General features: G+C 32.7%; 2 protein-coding genes and 1 long non-coding RNA gene across 4 annotated transcripts; 1 reads left to right on the top strand and 2 right to left on the bottom strand.

Annotated features, from left to right (window-relative positions):
* Positions 1–3,356: 3,356 nt before the first annotated feature.
* On the top strand, positions 3,357–9,090 carry LOC102587695 (MACPF domain-containing protein CAD1-like). 2 transcript variants are annotated; one of them, XM_006346615.2, is made up of 7 exons: positions 3,357–3,791; positions 5,972–6,210; positions 6,326–6,515; positions 6,654–6,737; positions 7,775–7,958; positions 8,056–8,219; positions 8,377–9,090. In XM_006346615.2, the coding sequence occupies exons 1-7, from the start codon at positions 3,537–3,539 to the stop codon at positions 8,995–8,997; spliced, it is 1,737 nt and encodes a 578-aa protein (XP_006346677.1). In that variant the 5' UTR covers positions 3,357–3,536; the 3' UTR covers positions 8,998–9,090. The 2 variants fall into 2 exon arrangements, with proteins under 2 accessions (XP_006346677.1, XP_006346676.1); XM_006346614.2 differs by having other exon boundaries at positions 6,651–6,737.
* Positions 9,091–9,723: 633 nt separating this feature from the next.
* LOC102587373 (expansin-A10-like) lies at positions 9,724–11,703 on the bottom strand. The gene is made up of 3 exons (XM_006346613.2): positions 11,476–11,703; positions 11,034–11,352; positions 9,724–10,241 (listed from the first exon to the last, which is right to left on the bottom strand). The coding sequence occupies exons 1-3, from the start codon at positions 11,621–11,623 to the stop codon at positions 9,938–9,940; spliced, it is 771 nt and encodes a 256-aa protein (XP_006346675.1). The 5' UTR covers positions 11,624–11,703; the 3' UTR covers positions 9,724–9,937.
* A 5,367-nt stretch (positions 11,704–17,070) lies between these two features.
* LOC107060437 (uncharacterized) lies at positions 17,071–18,907 on the bottom strand. The gene is made up of 3 exons (XR_001473368.1): positions 18,825–18,907; positions 18,022–18,135; positions 17,071–17,131 (listed from the first exon to the last, which is right to left on the bottom strand). It is a non-coding gene; the product is annotated as an uncharacterized lncRNA (long non-coding RNA).
* Positions 18,908–19,920: the final 1,013 nt, after the last annotated feature.

Raw genomic sequence — 19,920 nt, 5'->3', positions numbered from 1 at the left:
CAAGCTAAGGAGTGAGATATTGAGTTTCGAACAGAAAGAGGGGGGGGGGGATGAATTTATACCATGCATGGGCTAGATTCAAATCATTACTCATAAGTTGCCCACACCATCATCAAGCGAATGAAGTCTTAGTCCACACCTTTATTGAGAGTTTGGAAGCAAATACAATTTTTTTGCTAGATTTAGCTACGGAGGGAAAGCTTGGGAGAAAACTTATACGAAATTGTTTGCTTTGTTGAATCGGATCTCTCAAGGAAATCCTGAGTGGAATAGAGGAGACGCCAGACCTGTAGTACAGAAGACTGTTGGAGTATTAGAGGTGGATGCAATTACTGTTTTAACTACACAAATTGCTGCAATGCAGAACATGAAAGGAAAAGGGGGGGGGGGGATGAATTTATACCATGCATGGGCTAGATTCAAATCATTACTCATAAGTTGCCCACACCATCATCAAGCGAATGAAGTCTTAGTCCACACCTTTATTGAGAGTTTGGAAGCAAATACAATTTTTTTGCTAGATTTAGCTACGGAGGGAAAGCTTGGGAGAAAACTTATACGAAATTGTTTGCTTTGTTGAATCGGATCTCTCAAGGAAATCCTGAGTGGAATAGAGGAGACGCCAGACCTGTAGTACAGAAGACTGTTGGAGTATTAGAGGTGGATGCAATTACTGTTTTAACTACACAAATTGCTGCAATGCAGAACATGATGAAGACCCACTTCAGTAATATATCATTGGGACAACACCCCACTCAGGTAAATGTGGTACAACAACCGCAAGCATGGTGCAAGATATATGGAAGCGGTGAGGATAAGGCTGATTGTTGTGGAACGAATCCAGATGCAGGAATTTTGTAGATAATTCACAATGGGGAGGGGCCACCAAAACTATGGAAACACTTAGACTCCTAACTGAGGGAACCATCCAATTTTTATGGGGAGGAAATCAAAATCAGGTGCAGGGCCAAAATCAATATCGACCTCAAGGTAATTGACAAAATTATCAACATCAGGGCCAAAGTAATAATCAAAGTGGCCAGCAAGGAAACATGAGCATTGAAGAGATGTTGAAGAAACATGAGCATTGAGGAGATGTTGAAGATAAAGTAACTTCCATACATAAAGTAAGGGGAAACAAAAATCAAAACTTACCCTAAATAAGAAAAAGAAAATAATCGAAACTTTCCTTACTCCTCACCACCCGAAATGAGTCCAAACTTTGAATTTAACATCCAACCCCGATTTGAGACCCGAATTTTGATATCTCGACCTCGACTCAGGACCATTCATTTTTTTTAAAAATAAAATAAAAAAATACATGAAAAATATTTTCTTTCATAGCAAACACACCCTAAAGGAAGAAAAATAATAAGAAAAAAAATCTTGTAATATAAGTACATATTTCTCTACGTAATAAGAAGAAAAGGACAATATGCATACCCATATCAACTATTGGGTTTATCCATTTTTATTCATATTAAATATGAGTTGAGTCGAGTATTTTGTTCATTTTCACCCGACTCATATTCGACTCGACTCTTATGTGTCCCACCCCTAGCCATGACATATAAAAATATATAGTCAAAGAAAAAATTGATTGACTCTCCTAATTTCATATGTGCCGCATAAATTGGAGTAAATTAAAGAAATTTCCAATGATTAAAAAGACATTTTCGCAAATTTAAACGTTTTCAAATTACATTAAAAGTGTTATAAATCATAAAAATTAACAACTTAGAATAATTAAAAGATTAAAAAATTATGACTGATATATTTTTCATTGACTCTTAAAATTCTATTTATATCATACTCTCGCAGTCCCATATTAGTTGACCATCTTACTAAAAATAATTGTCTCATATTAGTTGTCAACCTTACTAAATCAAGAAAGCATTAACTATTTTTTTCATATATTATCCTTGCAATTAATTCTTTTTGAAAGCGTTCACATTTATTTATAATATTTCCAAAAAGTTTTTTAAGGGGTGAATTATAGTAAAATTATCGTCTTATTCATGAATTCTTAATATCCGAGTAAAAAGAAAAAAATGATCAACTAATGTGAAACAGGGGAGTATATTGTGCCCGTGTTGATACAAACTTCTCTATCTAGTACTTCCTCTGTTCAACAATAGTTGTCTATTATTGACTTGACACACCCTTTAGAAAACAATAAATAATAGGGGTAATATTACTATATTATCCTTTTGACTTTATTAAATTTAATGTTTTGAAAAATGTGTTAGGTAATAAATAATATTTAATAGCAAGGGTAAAATGTCTCAAAAGTTAAATTATCTCTTGATTTTCTAAATTGAATAAATATTATTAGACAATTATTTTTAATATAGTAGACAATTATTATTGGACGGAGTGATTACTTCTAATAAATTTCAAGTGGGAAGCAAAGGCCCAAAGATCAACTCTTAAATAGTAAATGTTTACAAAACTCCCATCTCCAACTTATTACTTTTGTCATTGTTTGGTCAACTCTAATTAGTGTTGATAGAACAAAATCAAATGCAAATGTTCACTTTTCAAAAACAGGAATCTGTTTTGGTTCATGTTTGGTTAACTCTAGTTAGTGTTTTACTCCTTTTTTGAAATAAAATCTGATTTTCACTAAGAGCCCATTTGAATTGGCTTAAAAAATTAATTTTTAAGTAAAAAATAAAAAGTTAAATTGAAATGGCTTTTAAGTAACAAAAAAGAAAGTATGGGAGACCTACTTTTGGTTCTTGACTTATTTTAGTTCATTTTAAACTTATTTTAAGTCATTTTTTTACCTGATCAAACACTTCTTAACTTATTTTAAGTCACTTTTGACTTATTTTAAGATATTTTCTATATTTGTCAAACACATTCAGAAGTGAACAACGGACTTAAAAATACATTTGACCAACTTTTAAGCCAATTCAAACCCTCTCTAAGTCAAACAGGAAAATTTTAATACCTGTTTACTCTCCAAATAGGACTTTTCATTTGTAAAATTTGTTTTATGGTTAATTGATTGTAATTTTCCTTTTTTGTTTAATTTTTTAAAATGTAAGTTTGAATTTGAATATAGGGATAAATGTGCCTTGATGAGTAAAGACAAATGAAAAGACTTTTGAATATGATAAGTCAAAGTCCCACTCACGTGTACGCCTTGTGAGCCGTCCGATCACATCAAAATTTATACAATGAGACTAATCAACGGTTCAGATTCAAAGTAAGGTAAACAATTTCCCCCAAAGTAACAAAAAGTCTGAACAGTCATTCCTATTTTGGACATAAATGTTATATTAGAATTAGATACTGAAATACAGATAGTAAACAAACATAAGAAGTTATTAAGATTATATATATATATATACACACAAATTTATGTTTATATATAGAAAATAAAAATGCCCATGGAAGATTCAAAATCAAGATAGGGTAAATATTTTCTTTAGTCAACTTCAAATTTCTTTAGTCTCATTTGTTTGAAGAATTGGATTTTTAGAATTTTTTGTATTGGATTGAAGTTAATTTTGGTTAAGAGGGATGTGATGGAGGAAAAAACAGCAATTCATACAGTAATAAATGCAGTAGAGGCACTTGGAAGGGGTTTTGATGTAAATTATGATACAAGGTTGTTGTATTGTAAGGGAGTGGGTGGGTCTAGGGTTGTAGAGATTAATGAAGAACATACAAGGGATCTTTGGTTATATGACGATGTTATTTTGCAAAATGTTTCAAAAGATATTAGCAACTTTCAAGAATCTGTTGGTCGCGATGGAACTAGTGTTTGCTCTTATAATGAGGTATGTATGTATCATGTTTTTAATCAACTCAAAATCTTTTGTTTGTGGATTCTTTGAAATTTGAATTGAAAGAATGGTAATTCAATGTTGTTAGAAACCAAAATTGTTTAGGATTTTGGTATGTTAATTTATGTCTAGTTACCATTTATAGTCAAATTGATATACAAATAGTTTTTTTTCTGTTTTGACTTAAATGATGTTAGCTATTTTCATTGTGGAAATTTGTAGAGAGCATTCAAGGATTATTAGCTTATGAAATAAATATTTGTCTTGCTTTTATTCATTCAACTAATTTATTTTTTGTAATATAAACGTCAATCAACTAATAATAGTTATCTCAGAAATTCATTCAATTTTGTTTTGTAAGAAAAAAATCACTCAACTAAAGTCATTTCACCTACAAAGTCTCTCAACCAATTCAAGCAATATTTCCGGTCGATATTGCCGATGTGGAGTTATTTAAAAGCCAATTTTTAAAAATTAAAAAGCGGATCAATTTAATAGTTGATTAGAATAAATAGCTTTTTGTTTTTTAAAAAAAAAATTGTGTTTATAAAAATTTCCACCTCAGCAATATTTACGGAAAATGTTGCTTGAATTGTAGGAGAAATGACAATAGTTGAGTGACTTTTCTATTACAAATCAAAGTTGAGTGACTTTCTAAGATAATTATAATTAGTTGAGTAAACTGTTAGTTGAGTGGCGTCTGAGAAACTAACTCGATTAAAAATAAGTGCTCTAAGATTACAGTCTCATGTTTGAAATCGGAAACATTGAACATTATGATAGGGTGTATCCATTTAATTGTTTTGATCAGTAGTCTCGATACTTCATGCTATGCTCAAGTTGCAACCTTGAATGATTCTTTGGTTGAAGTTGATTTCTGTTTTATACCTTTTTGCTTTTCTGAGGAAGAAAAGTTAATCTCATCTTGCACCCTGTTGTCAGTTAATGGTATTTATGTATATTTTTTGTATGGATTGTGCTACTATTTTATAGTAGTAATTTCAGGCAAAATAGGCTGTTTGTTTAGGCCAATTTCCAGTTAACGTTAGTAATGAACATTTTTGGTATTTATGTTCTGCACGTTGCTGTTTTTGTTGTATGAATTAAACATTTTGAGGAAAAAATAGTCTCTTGTTTAGGCTTGTGGTAGAGATGAACCGAAGAAAGAACGTTTAACCAGATTTGTTGGTGTGGTGCCATTAGATTAGAGGTAAAAAATGTGTGTTTCACAAGCATCTGTAAATGTGATATGAATATTTTAATTTTCTATTTTTTCCTCGTCGAGGAAGGATTTGTATACATATAAACTCAAATTAGGTATGATCAGTTGATGATAAAATGTGACCTAGGTGAATCCCGTTAAGCTAAACTCAAACTAACATTATCCCAGGCTTGTATTTGGGTGGAAAAGTTGCACAAGTAGAAAAATATAATTAGCGTAAGTCCTTAAAGAAATCAATATAATCACCATATACATAGTCACATAACAGACAGGAGGAGGAAGGGTGGATGTGCAAATGCGATATTTAAAGTTTTCAATGATGTTATCTTCAGAGATTTCTGTGTCAGACTAACTGTTTAGTTAGATGGTATACTGAAAAGGCTAATATAGTGGTCAGGTTCCACAAGAACAGTTTGTTAGGGACTAGATGATTACACCTCATCTTTCTACCACATGATCGTAATGGATGTAAATGCTACTATGGCCGAAATATATGAACATTACCTTATCTGCTCATTTTTTTTGGTTAAGGGGAACATGCTATGATGGTATATTTGTACGTTGTAATCTTGAGATGATGGAACAAAATGTAATTTTTAGGAAGAAAATATGTTCTCAAAGAAGTCGTTCACTTCCGGAAACAGAAAACATACACATTCATATTTTGTTCATCTTTTCTATCAATATCATTGGCTCTCTTCATGTGAATTCTATATCGAGAAATGGTTTTCCTTTCTTCTCTGTATCAGTCATATTTCTTGGAAATAATCCGTGAACTGTAGTTTTCACAGCCTCATTTCTATATTCCATTTACCTTTACTTGTACCTTCAAATATTCTAATTGGAACTTAGTTGACGGTGATACTTGCTTTTTGTTGATTTGTAGTATCATCTGATAATCCAGTTTCTCGAACTTTTCCCACCTAATGCATTTGATTATTGTTGATTGCAGATGGTGGAATATTTTAATAAAAAGGCTAATCTACCAGGCCATGCTCCTCTTGGTAGCTTCAATGTTGCATTCAGTTATACTGGTTCAAAGAATATAGATACCGCTAGTACAAAGACGCTTTGTATGGATGGATTTTTCATACCGCTTTCTAATCTTCAACTCATGACTTCCCCTCTTGTTTTACGGGAAGACGTTAAAAGAGCTGTGCCAACATCGTGGGATCCGCCAGCACTGGCAAGGTTGGAATTCATCTTCATTGTTTTTTTGTTACAAGTGTCTATGGTTAAGGTGTAAGATACCTTTACATGAGCTTCTATTATCATCTAAAGCAAGGGTTACTTCTGTGTCTCACAGCTTCATTGAGAATTTCGGAACGCATGTAATTACATCTGTAACTATCGGTGGAAAAGATGTAATTTACATTAAACAGCACATATCATCACCTCTATCCACAGTAGAAATAAAAAATTACGTTCAAGACATCGGAAATCAGAGGTTCTCCAACACAGGAAGCCTTACAAGTTCAGGTTTATTGAAATACAAGGTTAATGCTAGTTCCATATATTTTCGTTGTTTTCAATCTCTGAGAACCTTTATTTTTATTACGGTTTTATATAATCTCACCCTTTGAGATATACTCTTATGTTTGTGTTCTGATTCTTCCTTTTGTTTAATTTAGCAGGCTGGTGATCCATCAATTTTCAATAATCAGGGGATATATCCCCAACCCACTAGTGCGCCATACATTTCCGGAAATGGAAAAGAGGTTTGTCACCTTCCCCCCTCTTCCATTTTCTTTGTTGTTTTTTCTGTAACTTTTTAAATCTTGTAAGCTTCGCTGGGATAACTTTAGGATGATGAGCAGAGCAAAAAATTCAGTGCGTCAATTGTCAAATGTGTTGTACTATTGAGGGTGAAATATGCTAGCCTATATATATATGTTAGAGAATGAATACTTAATTAAATGAAGCATGGCAATTGGTAAAAAATTTGTATGCTTCCTAGGCATGTCAAACACATGATATGTTGTCGTAACTCTGTGGTAATGAAATACTTTTTTCCTCGAGATCCGAAGTAAAAGCTATTGTGTTGCCTCTAGGCTGTATGCATCTGTATCCTATGTACACAATATGTATTTAGTGGAATGATAAGATTGTCCTTCAAACTAGGTAATAGTCTCACATGAATCTCATATTCTGTCTCAGTCAGATGAATGAAGCAACAAAGGAAAAAAGGGGAATAGGGGAGTTTTGTGTGTCTGTCTGTGTGTTCGAGGGAGAGTGAGAGAGACAGTCCAACATAAAACATTTGGAGGATTAAGTCTTTGAGTGTCAATTTTCTTGTAGAGCTCTAGCTACTACTGGCACGTTGTTTGTAAATTTTATTGATGGTTTTATTGACTGATTACATAAAAAGAGTTTGCGCTGACAGTGTTAACTTTTCTAACTGTTATGTTTGTGGGCCTGACTACCGCTGCACGTTAGTCTTGCACGAAATTTTCTTGAAGTAGTCCGGAATTGCTTAGAAAATTGCTTGGAGCACATGTTAAACAGTCTAGGATTTGGTTTTTTCACAGCCTATAACAACATGACTTGGTGTATTTTGTATCATCTTTCATTAAGAAATAATAAGAGTTAAGAGTTGGTGACATGACGTGAATTTCCTTCACTTCCCCATGTTAAATTCTGTGTTTTTTCTTTTTCGTTATTATTGCTTTCATTAAACATTACCTCATAACTCTAATGTTTCTGAATATCGATGGGGGTTTGAGGTTTAACGTTCTTTTGATTGTATATCATGCAGGATGTTACAGTCATTTTCAGAAGAAGGGGAGGGGATGATCTGGAACAAAGCCATACTCAATGGGCGAAGACTATTAGATCTTCTCCAGATGTTATTGAGATGTCGTTCGTTCCTATCATTCTCCTCCTTGAAGGGGTTAAAGGGAGGGATCATTTGGCACGGGCTATAAGTCTTTATCTTGAATGTAAGACACTTTATCCTTCAAAGACGTACATACAAAAGCAGTGAGCTTCGTAGTTTTTGGTGGTGATAAGTAATCCAAGTTGCATGAATTCTTGCAGACAAACCTCAAATCGAGGATCTTAGATATTTCCTGGAGTTTCAGGTCCCAAGAGTATGGGCTCCTGTACATGACAGACTTCCTAATCAACAAAGAAAGGAACCTGTTTGCCCATCTCTTCAGTTTAGCATGATGGGGCAAAAGCTTTATGTTAGCCATGAACAAGTACGTTAATGTCTTTCGATCTAAATTTAAATTTTACTGGTTGGTGCTAACGTACGTATAATCTGAAGGATAGATGAAATAAAGCGTTTATCATCATGTGGCCGGCGATCTCATTTTCAAAGGCCTGACTTCTGCTCTTGGTTTTGATCCACTACAGGTGTCAGTGGGACGTAAGCCCGTGACCGGAATGCGGCTATATCTTGAAGGGTCGAAGGTGAATCGACTATGCATCTATCTTCAGCATCTTGTTTCTCTTCCTAGGATCCTCCAACCATACTGGGAAAGTCATATAGCAATTGGGGCTCCAAAGTGGCAGGGTCCGGAAGAACAAGACAGTAGATGGTTCGAAGCAGTGAAATGGAAGAACTTCTCACATGTGAGTGGTGCACCAATTGAGAGCCCGGAAATTTTCATAGGAGATCTTTCAGGTGTATACATAGTCACAGGAGCTCAGCTTGGGGTCTGGGATTTTGGTTCGAGAAATGTCTTGTATATGAGGCTCTTGTATTCAAGGTTACCGGGCTGCACTATTAGAAGATCGTTGTGGGATCACACCCCGAATGACAAGTTAAGGAAACAGGTTGATAGCAATGGCGATGAAAGTTCAATTCCAGGACAGAATTTTATAGGCAATAAGTTGGCAAAATTTGTTGACATGACGGAGGTGAGCAAGGGACCTCGAGATCCTCCGGGTCATTGGGTTGTCACAGGTGGAAAACTTGGTGTTGATAAAGGGAAAATTGTTTTGAGATTGAAGTATTCTTTGTTAAATTATTAGTTAATTTAGATTTAGAAAGGGAGAGATGGTGATGTATATCGGTGTTCTTGTGTACTCACTTTGTTTGAACCCCAATATAAGGCATTTCGGGAATCGGCCTGATTCTATCTCTTTTCGTTCCGTTTGAAGAAAGGAAGGATCCCAAAGAATCGATCTTTCTTTTCGTTGTTGAATCTATATACTTGGTGGTTTTGGATGGCTAAGTTTCTCAAATTTTGCTGCACAATTGTCTTCTGTCTTGAAGTGTAGTTCTTTTCAGAAAATGTCACTGATCATCTCCTACTTTGTCAAAAAATGACCTTTAATGACTTGGATCCGTCACCTCTGGCTAAAGAGATTATTGTTATTAGTCGAACTCCAATATAGATATCAAAGAAGAAAGTTTCCAAAACTTGCAGAAACACATTCACTATTGTTTCTAGCTCTTGAATACCAAAGCTAAAAAATAATAATACTCCCTCTGTCTTTTTTTTAGTTGTCATGTTGTGTTTTTTGAGAATCAATTTTAATTCGATAATTTAAAATAAAAAATTTAAACATTCAAAAACTATACGAAAAGTACTATAAATTGCAACATTTTTCATATCAATATGATGAAAAATTACATCTTTAAATTTAAGTCAAAATTCATATCGTTTGGCTCTCAAAAAGAAAACTATGACAACTAAAAAGAGAAAGGAAATAGTAATATATTCACATCAATTAACATTAGATAACATAAACATGCTTCTACATAAATTACAACTTGTTTCTTTTGTTGTAATTCTTGCCATGTGCTAGTATATTTGTGTGACAGTAAATCAACAGAGGTAGATACTTTCGATTATCATCTTAGATTATTTTTTTTTTGACAAATAACTTCATACATATTGTTTGAAAAATAATAAAGCCCCCTTGAATTAAATTCATGTCTTAAAACATATGGAGTAATTAACTTGTCTTAGAATTGACCTCCTTGAAAAGTTTGTCCAAATTGCCAATTAGGTGGAGCAACATTGTAGGTGGTTACTATCCTTCCATCACTAGCTATTACTTTGAAAGAAAGACTTTGGCCATTAAGGTATGAGTGACTCTGCCAATTTTGACCCCAATTTCTTGACATCTTTTGCCACCCTGTTTTTGATCCTTTTATGGACACTGATTGGATGTCTCCTGCACCTCCAACGTTAGTTATCAACACTAGGTTGGAGTAGGAATGACCATTAATGGTGAACCTCATTCCTCCTTTCTTCATGCAAGGCACCCTGCCATACCATAACAAAATCTGCTTTAGACAATTAGTTATCGACATTAGTTAATTGTTATTGGATCCAATGTTGCTATAGGCTTTATGGACATTTACAAAGACTAATTGTCTCTAAAAAACATATATTTAGCGGAAATTAAATTATAACAATTTTTTTTTTAACCCTCCCTAGGAGATCCCACCCCTTTTGTTCCCTTGGTGACTCGAACTCGCAACCTTCGGGTTGGAAGTAAGGGGTGCTTACCATCCGAGCAACTCCCTCTCGTCAAATTATAACATTTAAAATTGCTGCTAAAGATAATTTTTTGATCAGTTCCCAAGGGAAAATGCTCAAATATGCCATCAAACTTCTATGCCATCCGTCAAAAGGTTCGGCTTATTCATATCATTATTTGTTAACTGAGATGGCGTAGATGAGCCAAACTTTTAACTAATAGCATTATGAGCCCTTTTCTCAAAGTTTAATAGCATAGTTGAGTCTTTTTTTTTTTTTTAAATAATTATTAATTAGTGACATGGCCGAATGTCAAAAGAAGTTTTGCAAAATCAAAATTGTTTTCAATTAACAAAAAATATCACAGATGAACCTTTTTATCAAATGCAAATGACCCAAACTTTTAATAGATGATATAAATGAGCATTTTCTCGTCATATTAAAGTATATATGAAAAAAAGAAAAATAGATCAAAAATGAATTTTGTCACATTAAAGTAAGTGTATATGGAAAAAGAAGTTGATGGTGTAAAAGTTGTAACGAACTACCAATTAAAGACAATGTTATACTAATTACCTTCTATAGATGACAGGGACAATGCCAGCTCTATATAGAGCAATTTTCAAGAAAGCAGGCTGAGCCAAATCAAAGTGTCGAAGAGGGGGATTACACCAGCCACCATTGTTATTAGCCAGGGCGTAGTTTGGTGGGCAAAAGTTGGTGGCTGTGACTGTGATTGTACCACGTAGACACCATCGACGGTCCGCATTGACATTGCACTTGAGTTCATAGCAAGATCCACAACTCAACCCACTATTAAACAGTACAGTGCTCAAAGCTGCAGTATTTGTACCATAACCTTGGCTGTACAAGTTTCCGTATCCACATGCTCCTCCTGCAACAGGATAATTAAAGTTAAATTTTAATAAGAGGCCTTAAATCTTTTTTATATAGTTGACATGTATAAATTGAATACATGAAGACTAACGACAGATTATATACATAAATAAGTACATACCCATGGTACCGGAAGCATCAGAACCGCCATAGAATGTTGCATGAGCATTCTTCCAACCAGTATAAACTCCGAGTCCATAAGAGTACTGTTGTACACATGCAAGAAAAAAAAGGAAGAGAAATGGCAAATGATGATATTCAATAGCCATTTTAATTTTGGTGGTGAATGGTGTTGTACTAGTTAATTACTTAAATTGGAGGAGGATTGAATATGGTTGGGAAATTGAGATACAAGGAAATGAGGCTAATGCATGCCTATTTATAGTATTATTAACTAAACTCTTAGCCTGTTTTATTTTGCTCCCTAGCTACTCTAGCAGGACCCCTCCCCCTGTGGGTCGGCCCCCATGACAACTTATAATTTCTTTTAGGTTTTATTAGTGTTATTTGATTGGGAACAAGTTATATCGAAATTATTTCAGGATAAATTATAGTGGGAATGGGATAAGTTATTAACTTCACCATGTACATATAATAATGTATCTCATCACTAAGGTATAAATAATCTCATGACTATCTAATCAAACACACGATAAAATAGTCCTACATTTTATCCTTATAATTATTATACCTAATCATATATATATATATATATATATAAGGCATACATTAGAAGTGAACGGTTATCAAGTTTGAACCGGACAAGAACTTAACCAACTAACCAAGTGATTGAATTTAATTCATATAATACATAGTAACAAAAACCATGCATTTATGTTTTCTTTTAATTTTCATTATTTAATTGTGGGACCCCCAACTCTTTTTCTTCGTGGTCTGGCAAGGTTTTAATTAGATAAAAATTACCTAATTGGTCAACAAATAATTAAGCCAAGCACCGCACGTGCTAATTGAGTAATTGTCCTTATTATTCTTCTTCTATGACAAACAAAAATATCAATAAACAAAATATCATGACTCAAGAATAAAGCAAAAAAATCTTCAGTTTTTTTTCTTTTAAATATTTTCATTATTACAGCCTTTATTATCATCAAGTTGATACCAAAATTTGCCCCTTTCGACCGACAATATAAAAAAATTAGACAGAAAAAAACTATATTTTCAAGTCACATGCATTGTTGTAGCAGATAATTTTCCTTAATTTAAAAATTAAAATCCTATTTCTGATGGAGAGTTACCGGTAAGTTTTTTGTTTTTTGTTTTTTGGGTTGTATATAGAGTATTATAAACTAAACTCTTAGGCTGATTAGCAAAAAAAAAAAAAAGTTTATCCCCGAATAACTTTTACAGGGAAAATTATATAACAAGGTAAACATGTGATATGTATTTATGATAAATCATTATAGTTTAAAACATTACAATTTATAGCTATATATAGGGTTTAATAACAAATTTCTCTCTTCTCTCTCCCTTTGTCTCTCTCTCTCTCCCGCCCAAACAATTGCAATCCAAAAAAATATATTCCACATAAATATGACATTTGTATTTTATATTTTGTATTATGTATTAAATATATTTGTATTCCGTATCATCTGTATTTTGTATTATGTATCAACTGTATACATATTCCGTATCAATTATATTATGACAATTTGTATTTTGTCAATTGTACACAAATAGTGTTTGTTAATACAATTGATACGATTATATTCAATATATGATACAAATCAATTGTATTCAGATAATTATATTTGTATTTTTTTTTCAATATTTGTATTTGTATTATGTATCAATTGTATTCATAATTCAACAAATGCAACATGTATTCATCTTCTCTCCTCTCGATCTCGATCTCGTTCGCCTCTCTCCTCCCTCTCTTGATCTTGCTCGTCTCTCTCCTCCTAAAATGAATACAATATACAAATCAATTGTATCAATTGTATTCGTGATATAATGATCTGATACAATGAATACAACAAGTATTCAACCTCTCTTACCTCTCTCCTCCCTCTCCTAGTCTCGCTCGCCTCTCTCCTCCCCCTAGCATGCAACTATAATTCATAATTAAATAAACTATTTTCCCCAATAACCAAATACTTTTGTCTGTAAATACTGCAGATTTGATTCCATCCATAATTCTATTTTCTTTCCTATGAGTTATAGTTATATCTAATTAAGCTCAAATTATAGTTATTTTTTTAAAATTGCCTGAAAATTGATTAGTACTCCATCTGTCCCAATTTATATGATTTACTTTCCTTTTAGGTTAGTCCAAAAAAGAATAACACATTTCTATACTAAATAACAATTTAACTTTAAAAATGTTTATTTTACCCTTAGTGAAATGATTTATAGCAACATAAATTTCTATCATTCATTTTAGACCACAAGTTTTAAAAACCTTCATTTCTTTCTTAAACTCCGTGCCGAGTCAAACTATCTCACATAAAATGAGACGGAGGGAGTAACATTTTGTCAAGATGCGGTAAATTAAATTACTCCCTCCATTGCATATTAATTGAATTTTTGAGGTGTTTCACACCCTTTAAGAAAAGTAGATTAAGACATAAATTGAACATAGTTTTTCATTTTTACCCTTATTAATTATTGTCAAATTTATTGAAGTCGTCACATTGAAAATTCAAATGAAGGGTAAAATTGGAAGAGTACTCTAAAAGTAGTCTTGAAAATTGAACAATTAAGTTAATTTAAAAAATAAAAATGCCTCAAAAATTCAATTAATATAAAATGGTGGAAGTATTAGAAAAGGCATAAATAAATTTTTTATAGAAAGAAAACAAAGATCTTCTCTAAAGTTGAATAAAGCAGTTGTTGTAGTAATGATTTGTGGGATGGTTTAAACGAATCACAGAAATGGAGGCTAAAAAAGTTGCAATTTCTTGGACGGCCGATTGGTCACATGTTGAAGGATGACGTGTCATTGCTGACCTGTCCTTTCCCGGGTTTCATGATAATCTTCATAGTCAACACCCAAAAACACAACTACTAACTTTTATATTGCCACCAAAACACTTCAGCATCACAAATATAGTATTTGATGAGCTTAATTACATAAATCAGTATTCATTGTCATGTTTATTAAAAATAATTATTTCAAAATATTTGTTGTTAAGAAATAATTGAATCATTGTTTCCCGTTTAACCTGAATTAATATTAATTGAAATTTAAGAAGGAAAAACTACATAATAAGGCAATATATGCCATGTATTAATAAAATTATATTTCACAGCTATATTATCCATTTAATAGCTACTTTCTAATTTAAAAGTGTATCTTTCAATTAGTATACTTTTAGGCTTAATTCTAGGCATTGTATTTATATATTATTTATCTTTCCTATTTTCTCTCCAAATTAGTGTATATAGCCCCAGATTAACGCATTATTCCCTCTTTCAAGGATGATTTTTTTTTTCATGGATGATTCTTTTAATGACGATGCACTTCCTCTTCCTTTCTTCGAGAAATTGGCACTATCATTGGCTTGAGATGATTTACGAAATTTCATTGTCAGCCATGAGAGAAAGTTTTGAAGCTTAAGTTCAAATTACGTATTCATAAAATTGTTACTAAAATTAATGAGCGGTTGTTTTGAAAGATTGAATATATTATGAGAAGTTCATATATCAAATTTGAGGGATTGTTGGTGCAAATTTGGAGACTTTTCAAGGAATCAAAAACACATATATACATTCTATTCATGTATTAAAGTACTAGAGAGGCCATAGCCCGTGCCTAGCACGGGCCCAACACTGTCAAATTTGTGACATGAAACTCAAAATTACACTAAATAGCAGAATTCTATCATTATCGATATTTACATGGTATCAGTAAGTGCACGTGTAATAAAAGAGGTATAACCACTCGGGTGTATGTTTTCCAAACTAAAAACACTTAGCTATAAACTATCCTTGCAAATGAAAATTGATACTCAAGCAATTGAGCATTTTAAATTCATTCAGATACACATTACCAGGAAGCCATTGTTAACATGTGAAAATTATCTTTTGCATACATAATTGTGCTTAATAAGATACTTATCTCTACTACGTGTAAAAGATACAAGTACATTATCAAAAATACTATTAGACATATCAAATGTATGTATCTTCAAATGTGTCTTGATTCATTGTTTCAATGAGCTACACTCCATGGCTTGGTAGCCATCCTTGGCTGTTCCAGAAATCACATAGCAAAGAGGTATTTTGAGGTACCTTCAGAAAGCTTCTAAAAAACAATCAGCTGAAGAAAATTGAACTTAAGAGGGCTGCAAAAATAAAATTAGAGAGTTATACAATGAAAGATGCATTTGTCAAAAGTTATTATACCATACTGTCAACAGATTTTCATAGACTATAAAATGAACAACTAAAATGCCCTTGGACTGCTATAATCTACTATTGATACCCTTCGGGGTGGCCCAGTGGTTTGAGCTTGGGACTTCCATGTTGGAGGTCTCAAGTTCGAAACCCCTTGCCAGCGAAAGCAAGGGGTTTGCCTTCTGGGTCGAGCTCGTTGCACCAGGCTTGCCTAGTGCGGTTTACCTCTCCTATGTGGTTTGCGAGCTATTGCATAGGAGCGGGGGTTTTACCCTGTGCGCACCCAAAGGGTAGCGGCTGTGGGTTTCCCTTGTCATAAAAAATAAAAAATAAAAATATATATATATATATAATCTACTATTGATAGCAGTCAAAATTCTTAAACCAAAGTAACTATTGTTTTGGAAGTTGAATGAGTAATAAGCTCTTTCAAAAATAAATATAGAACAACAGCTAATAAGTTAGAGACTCGGTGCGTTGTTTAACCAAAAACTTCTCTTTTATCTCTAAATTGATTTCCATCAACAACAACAATTAAACCACTTTAGGAAATCTAAAGTAAGAACTTCAGACCACAAATTGCTACAGTAAATGAAACTATGTAGCTATATCCGGACATTAATATCAGAACACTACTATGAGAAATACATATATATAAACACATAATAAGCTAAAATGAATTCAATCTGATGAACCATTTTCATACCATACTTTCTTCTTCATTAGGACCAACTCTTCTTTTTTATTAACATAATTAACTATCAAGCAAAAGTTTGTTCAAGGATTAACTCCTTATTCACTAGACTAATACTCTAGACATATTAAAATATACATTAGCACAAAATCGCACAAGTACTACAAGAAATTATACAATAAATGAGATGTCTACCCTTTAATATTTCATTTCTCATAGATTCTTTCCTGATGTTATTAACCTTTAGTCTCAGATTGTAGTTGGAGTGTAGCTAATTAGGACCACAGTTATAATTTGACCTTGAGGAATAACGTCTCTACATTATATATATACTCCAACAACTCTAATCTTATTATATTTCTACGTCTTAGAAATCCATTTTCTCTAGTCTACCTCACTCCAACACATTAATTAGCTATAGAATTATGTTTGCAATATTGCTAACTACGGATAGATGTAGTTCCTACGCGTTCAATTGGATCCAATATGTTTAACACAAAGGTTAAATACATATGTGAATAATTAAAAAAATCAACTATGTTTTGAGCCCATAATGGCAGAAACTCAATATTGAGAACATAAATATTAATTTCGTCAAAGTTAAATCATTGGTGATTAATATAAATAGGTGCAAGGCTTAAAAGCAAGTTGACAGTGTCGATTAAGATATCTTAAGCCAGATAAGAAATACCTGAATGTGTAAACATATGGGGAACTGGTGCAACATCTGTAATGTAAGATAACATCAAACACAAGTTAGATTATATCCGCTCCTGTGGACTACAGGTTTATGAGATTTTTTTTATGTATAGAACACGTGTACTACATCTAAACAACTAAACCTAAATATTGAACACTCTTCCTCCTTCCCTTGTCTTCCTTCTTCGACTTCATTCTCTACTCAAAAATCAAAGCTTGAAGATGATGAATTAATCAAAGTTGAGGATTGTTAAATTTTTCCCATTAAATGGGTAAGATCTGTAGGATCACCCATTTCATCCATATATATTTACTTAAATACCAGTTGATATAAGAAATGAGGTAGCCTAACGTAGTTCCTACGTGTTCAATTGGATCCAATATATTTAACATAAATGTTAAATACATATGTGAATAATAAATAAAAAAATCATCTATGTTTTGAGCCCATAATTGCAGAAACTCAGTTTGAGAACATAAATGATAATTTCATAAAAGTTAAATCATTGGTGATTAATATATATAGGTAAGGATTAAAAGCAAGTTGACAGTGTCGATTGAGATATTTTACGCAAGATACGAAATACCTGAATGTGTAAACATATGGAGAATTGGTGCAACATCTGTAATGCAAGTGAACATCAAACACAAGTTAGATTATATCTGCTCCTGTGGACTACGGGTTTATGAGAAAATTACAAATTAAAGCCTCTCTCTTTAATAGGATTTTCGCCATTCATATAGCTAGAGGCTATGATTTTGCAATTTGATCGTTTGGTCATCAATTCAGCGATTTTCATTGCAAGCGACCAAAAAATTTGCAAAATAATAATTCAGGGAACATGTATTTTGATAAATTTAGCTTCAATGGAACTATATCAATAACAAATTATTTTGAGAAAAAATAGGCGTACTGACCTCTTTCAACTGTCGACTTTGACTAACTAAGCGTCCAATTAAACAACTAATTTGAGAACTTGCAAATATATTTTCTTCCAGTTTCCTCTGCAAGAATTCATGGGCGAATTTGGCCTGTGATGTCAAGAAACCCGAAATACCTAATCAACAAGATTTTTTGTTAAGGTTCGAACTTGTAAATGACATGCATGTCTATATCTAGCAAGAGATTATCTGAAAGAGCAAAAGAACTAAAACTGAAGCAAAAAGACACAAACATTGAAAGAAATCCAGAACTAATGGGTATAAAATTAGTCGAGAAAAAAATAAAAAAAGGGATGGAGGGCGGGCAACGGGAATTACCATATCAAAAGGAAAAAAGTCAGGGCACCATCATGAGCATACAATAGTTGCGGCCACATAACTAATTCACAATTTCTTCAATTCAACATAAATGGACCTTCAGCATCTCAAATAATGGGTAAAACTTAATAATCATTGAATAATATATGGAAACCAACTCCAAAAATCAAATTTGAATATATAGGCTCCGTTTTGAAACTTAGCATCATGATCAAAGTAAAGTAACGAAACTCATGAATTCAATTCGAGGCATCTCAAACTCCATTACGAATATGCAAGTAAAAAATTAATCAAAAATCAGAAAATTAACAAAGATTTGGAATCAAAATTTCCAACAAAAACTACATCCAGTACAACTAAAATCTTTAAAGGATAAAATCAGAAATTTTACCATTACCGCAAATATTAATAATAAATCTACCATTGTGGTGAAACATGCAGAAAAAGACTAAAAAACTCACCCGTTTAGATTTTGAAAGAGAGTGAGTTGGGAGAGATTGAGAGCTATAACTCTAAATTGAGAACTTTAGATTACCTTAGACCTTTGAAGTTGGATTTATTGATTTGAAATTTTCTGCATAAATTTTGTTTTAGAGAGATGGTGAGGGTTGAGAAAGGAAGAGAGTAAGAGAGGAAGAATGAGAAAGATAAAGCACAGGGTAAACTCATTTGGAACCTCTGCAATTGTAGTTAAAGTGCCTAAATACCCCTCTTTTTAGTACAATTCGCCTTGCTTTTTGTACAATAGGGTGATGCAATGTTGGTCCAAGCCTTATTGGCTTATATAATATAGAATATGTATATGCATTATATTAATGTATTTAAGTATATTATTTGTTTCATTATTATTGTATCAAATATCTTTGTTTGTATCTGATATTGATTACACATTTGTATCAATGTATCAATGTATTGTGTATCTTGTAACTTGTTATAACTTTGTACCAATGTAATCTAATCTATTAGTTCCTTACTTTACTTTTGTATCATCTATTTTGAGTCTATAATGTTCACTATTATATATTTGTATAAATGTATTTGAGTATTTCTATAGTGTTTTCATCACTAGAAAGCATTTATATAAATATCGTATCAATATATTCAAGTGAAAAATAGTCGATAACAACAAACTGTCACGACCCATACCGTTGTGATTGGCACCCACACTAACCCTCCGGTGGGAGAGCCACTACTACAACTCAAACAAGCAACTAAACCAAAACTAAGACATTTAAACTATGAAAACAAATTAATTAACTAACAAATACGAAAATTTAATACCTAGAACCTGAAAGTCAATGTACCAAAACTCTACTAACGACAAGTCTTAGAACAAGGGGTACAACCTCGAAACTAAACAATACCTTAAACAAAAGTCTAAGTCCGCAAAAAGTGGACTTAAACAAGGAAGATCCATGGCAGCCTGAAAGAACTGGCTCACCCTTGAATCCGCTCACGCTCATAGTCACCTAGTTGAGGTCTATCAATAGCCACCTAAAGATGCCCTGTACTCAACAAAGAAAGAGCAAGTGCAGTATCAGTACACAACCACAATGT

Source organism: Solanum tuberosum, unplaced genomic scaffold, assembly GCF_000226075.1.
Source record: "Solanum tuberosum cultivar DM 1-3 516 R44 unplaced genomic scaffold, SolTub_3.0 scf00080, whole genome shotgun sequence".
Classification (NCBI taxonomy): Eukaryota; Viridiplantae; Streptophyta; class Magnoliopsida; order Solanales; family Solanaceae; genus Solanum; species Solanum tuberosum.
Note: the sequence above shows the minus strand (reverse complement) of the source record. Positions and strands in the feature narration are given on the sequence as shown.

What these genes read in the sequence shown, in the direction of transcription:
- LOC102587695 (XM_006346614.2), top strand. Translation starts at nt 3,537, where the DNA reads ATGGAGGAAAAAACAGCAATTCATACAGTAATAAATGCAGTAGAGGCA. An exon ending in GATCCGCCAGCACTGGCAAG is followed by an intron (nt 6,211 to 6,325) that starts GTTGGAATTCAT and finishes TGTGTCTCACAG; the next exon opens with CTTCATTGAGAATTTCGGAA. An exon ending in CAGGTTTATTGAAATACAAG is followed by an intron (nt 6,516 to 6,650) that starts GTTAATGCTAGT and finishes TGTTTAATTTAG; the next exon opens with CAGGCTGGTGATCCATCAAT.
- LOC102587373 (XM_006346613.2), bottom strand. Translation starts at nt 11,623, where the DNA reads ATGGCTATTGAATATCATCATTTGCCATTTCTCTTCCTTTTTTTTCTT. An exon ending in TGATGCTTCCGGTACCATGG is followed by an intron (nt 11,353 to 11,475) that starts GTATGTACTTAT and finishes ATCCTGTTGCAG; the next exon opens with GAGGAGCATGTGGATACGGA. An exon ending in GTCCCTGTCATCTATAGAAG is followed by an intron (nt 10,242 to 11,033) that starts GTAATTAGTATA and finishes ATGGTATGGCAG; the next exon opens with GGTGCCTTGCATGAAGAAAG.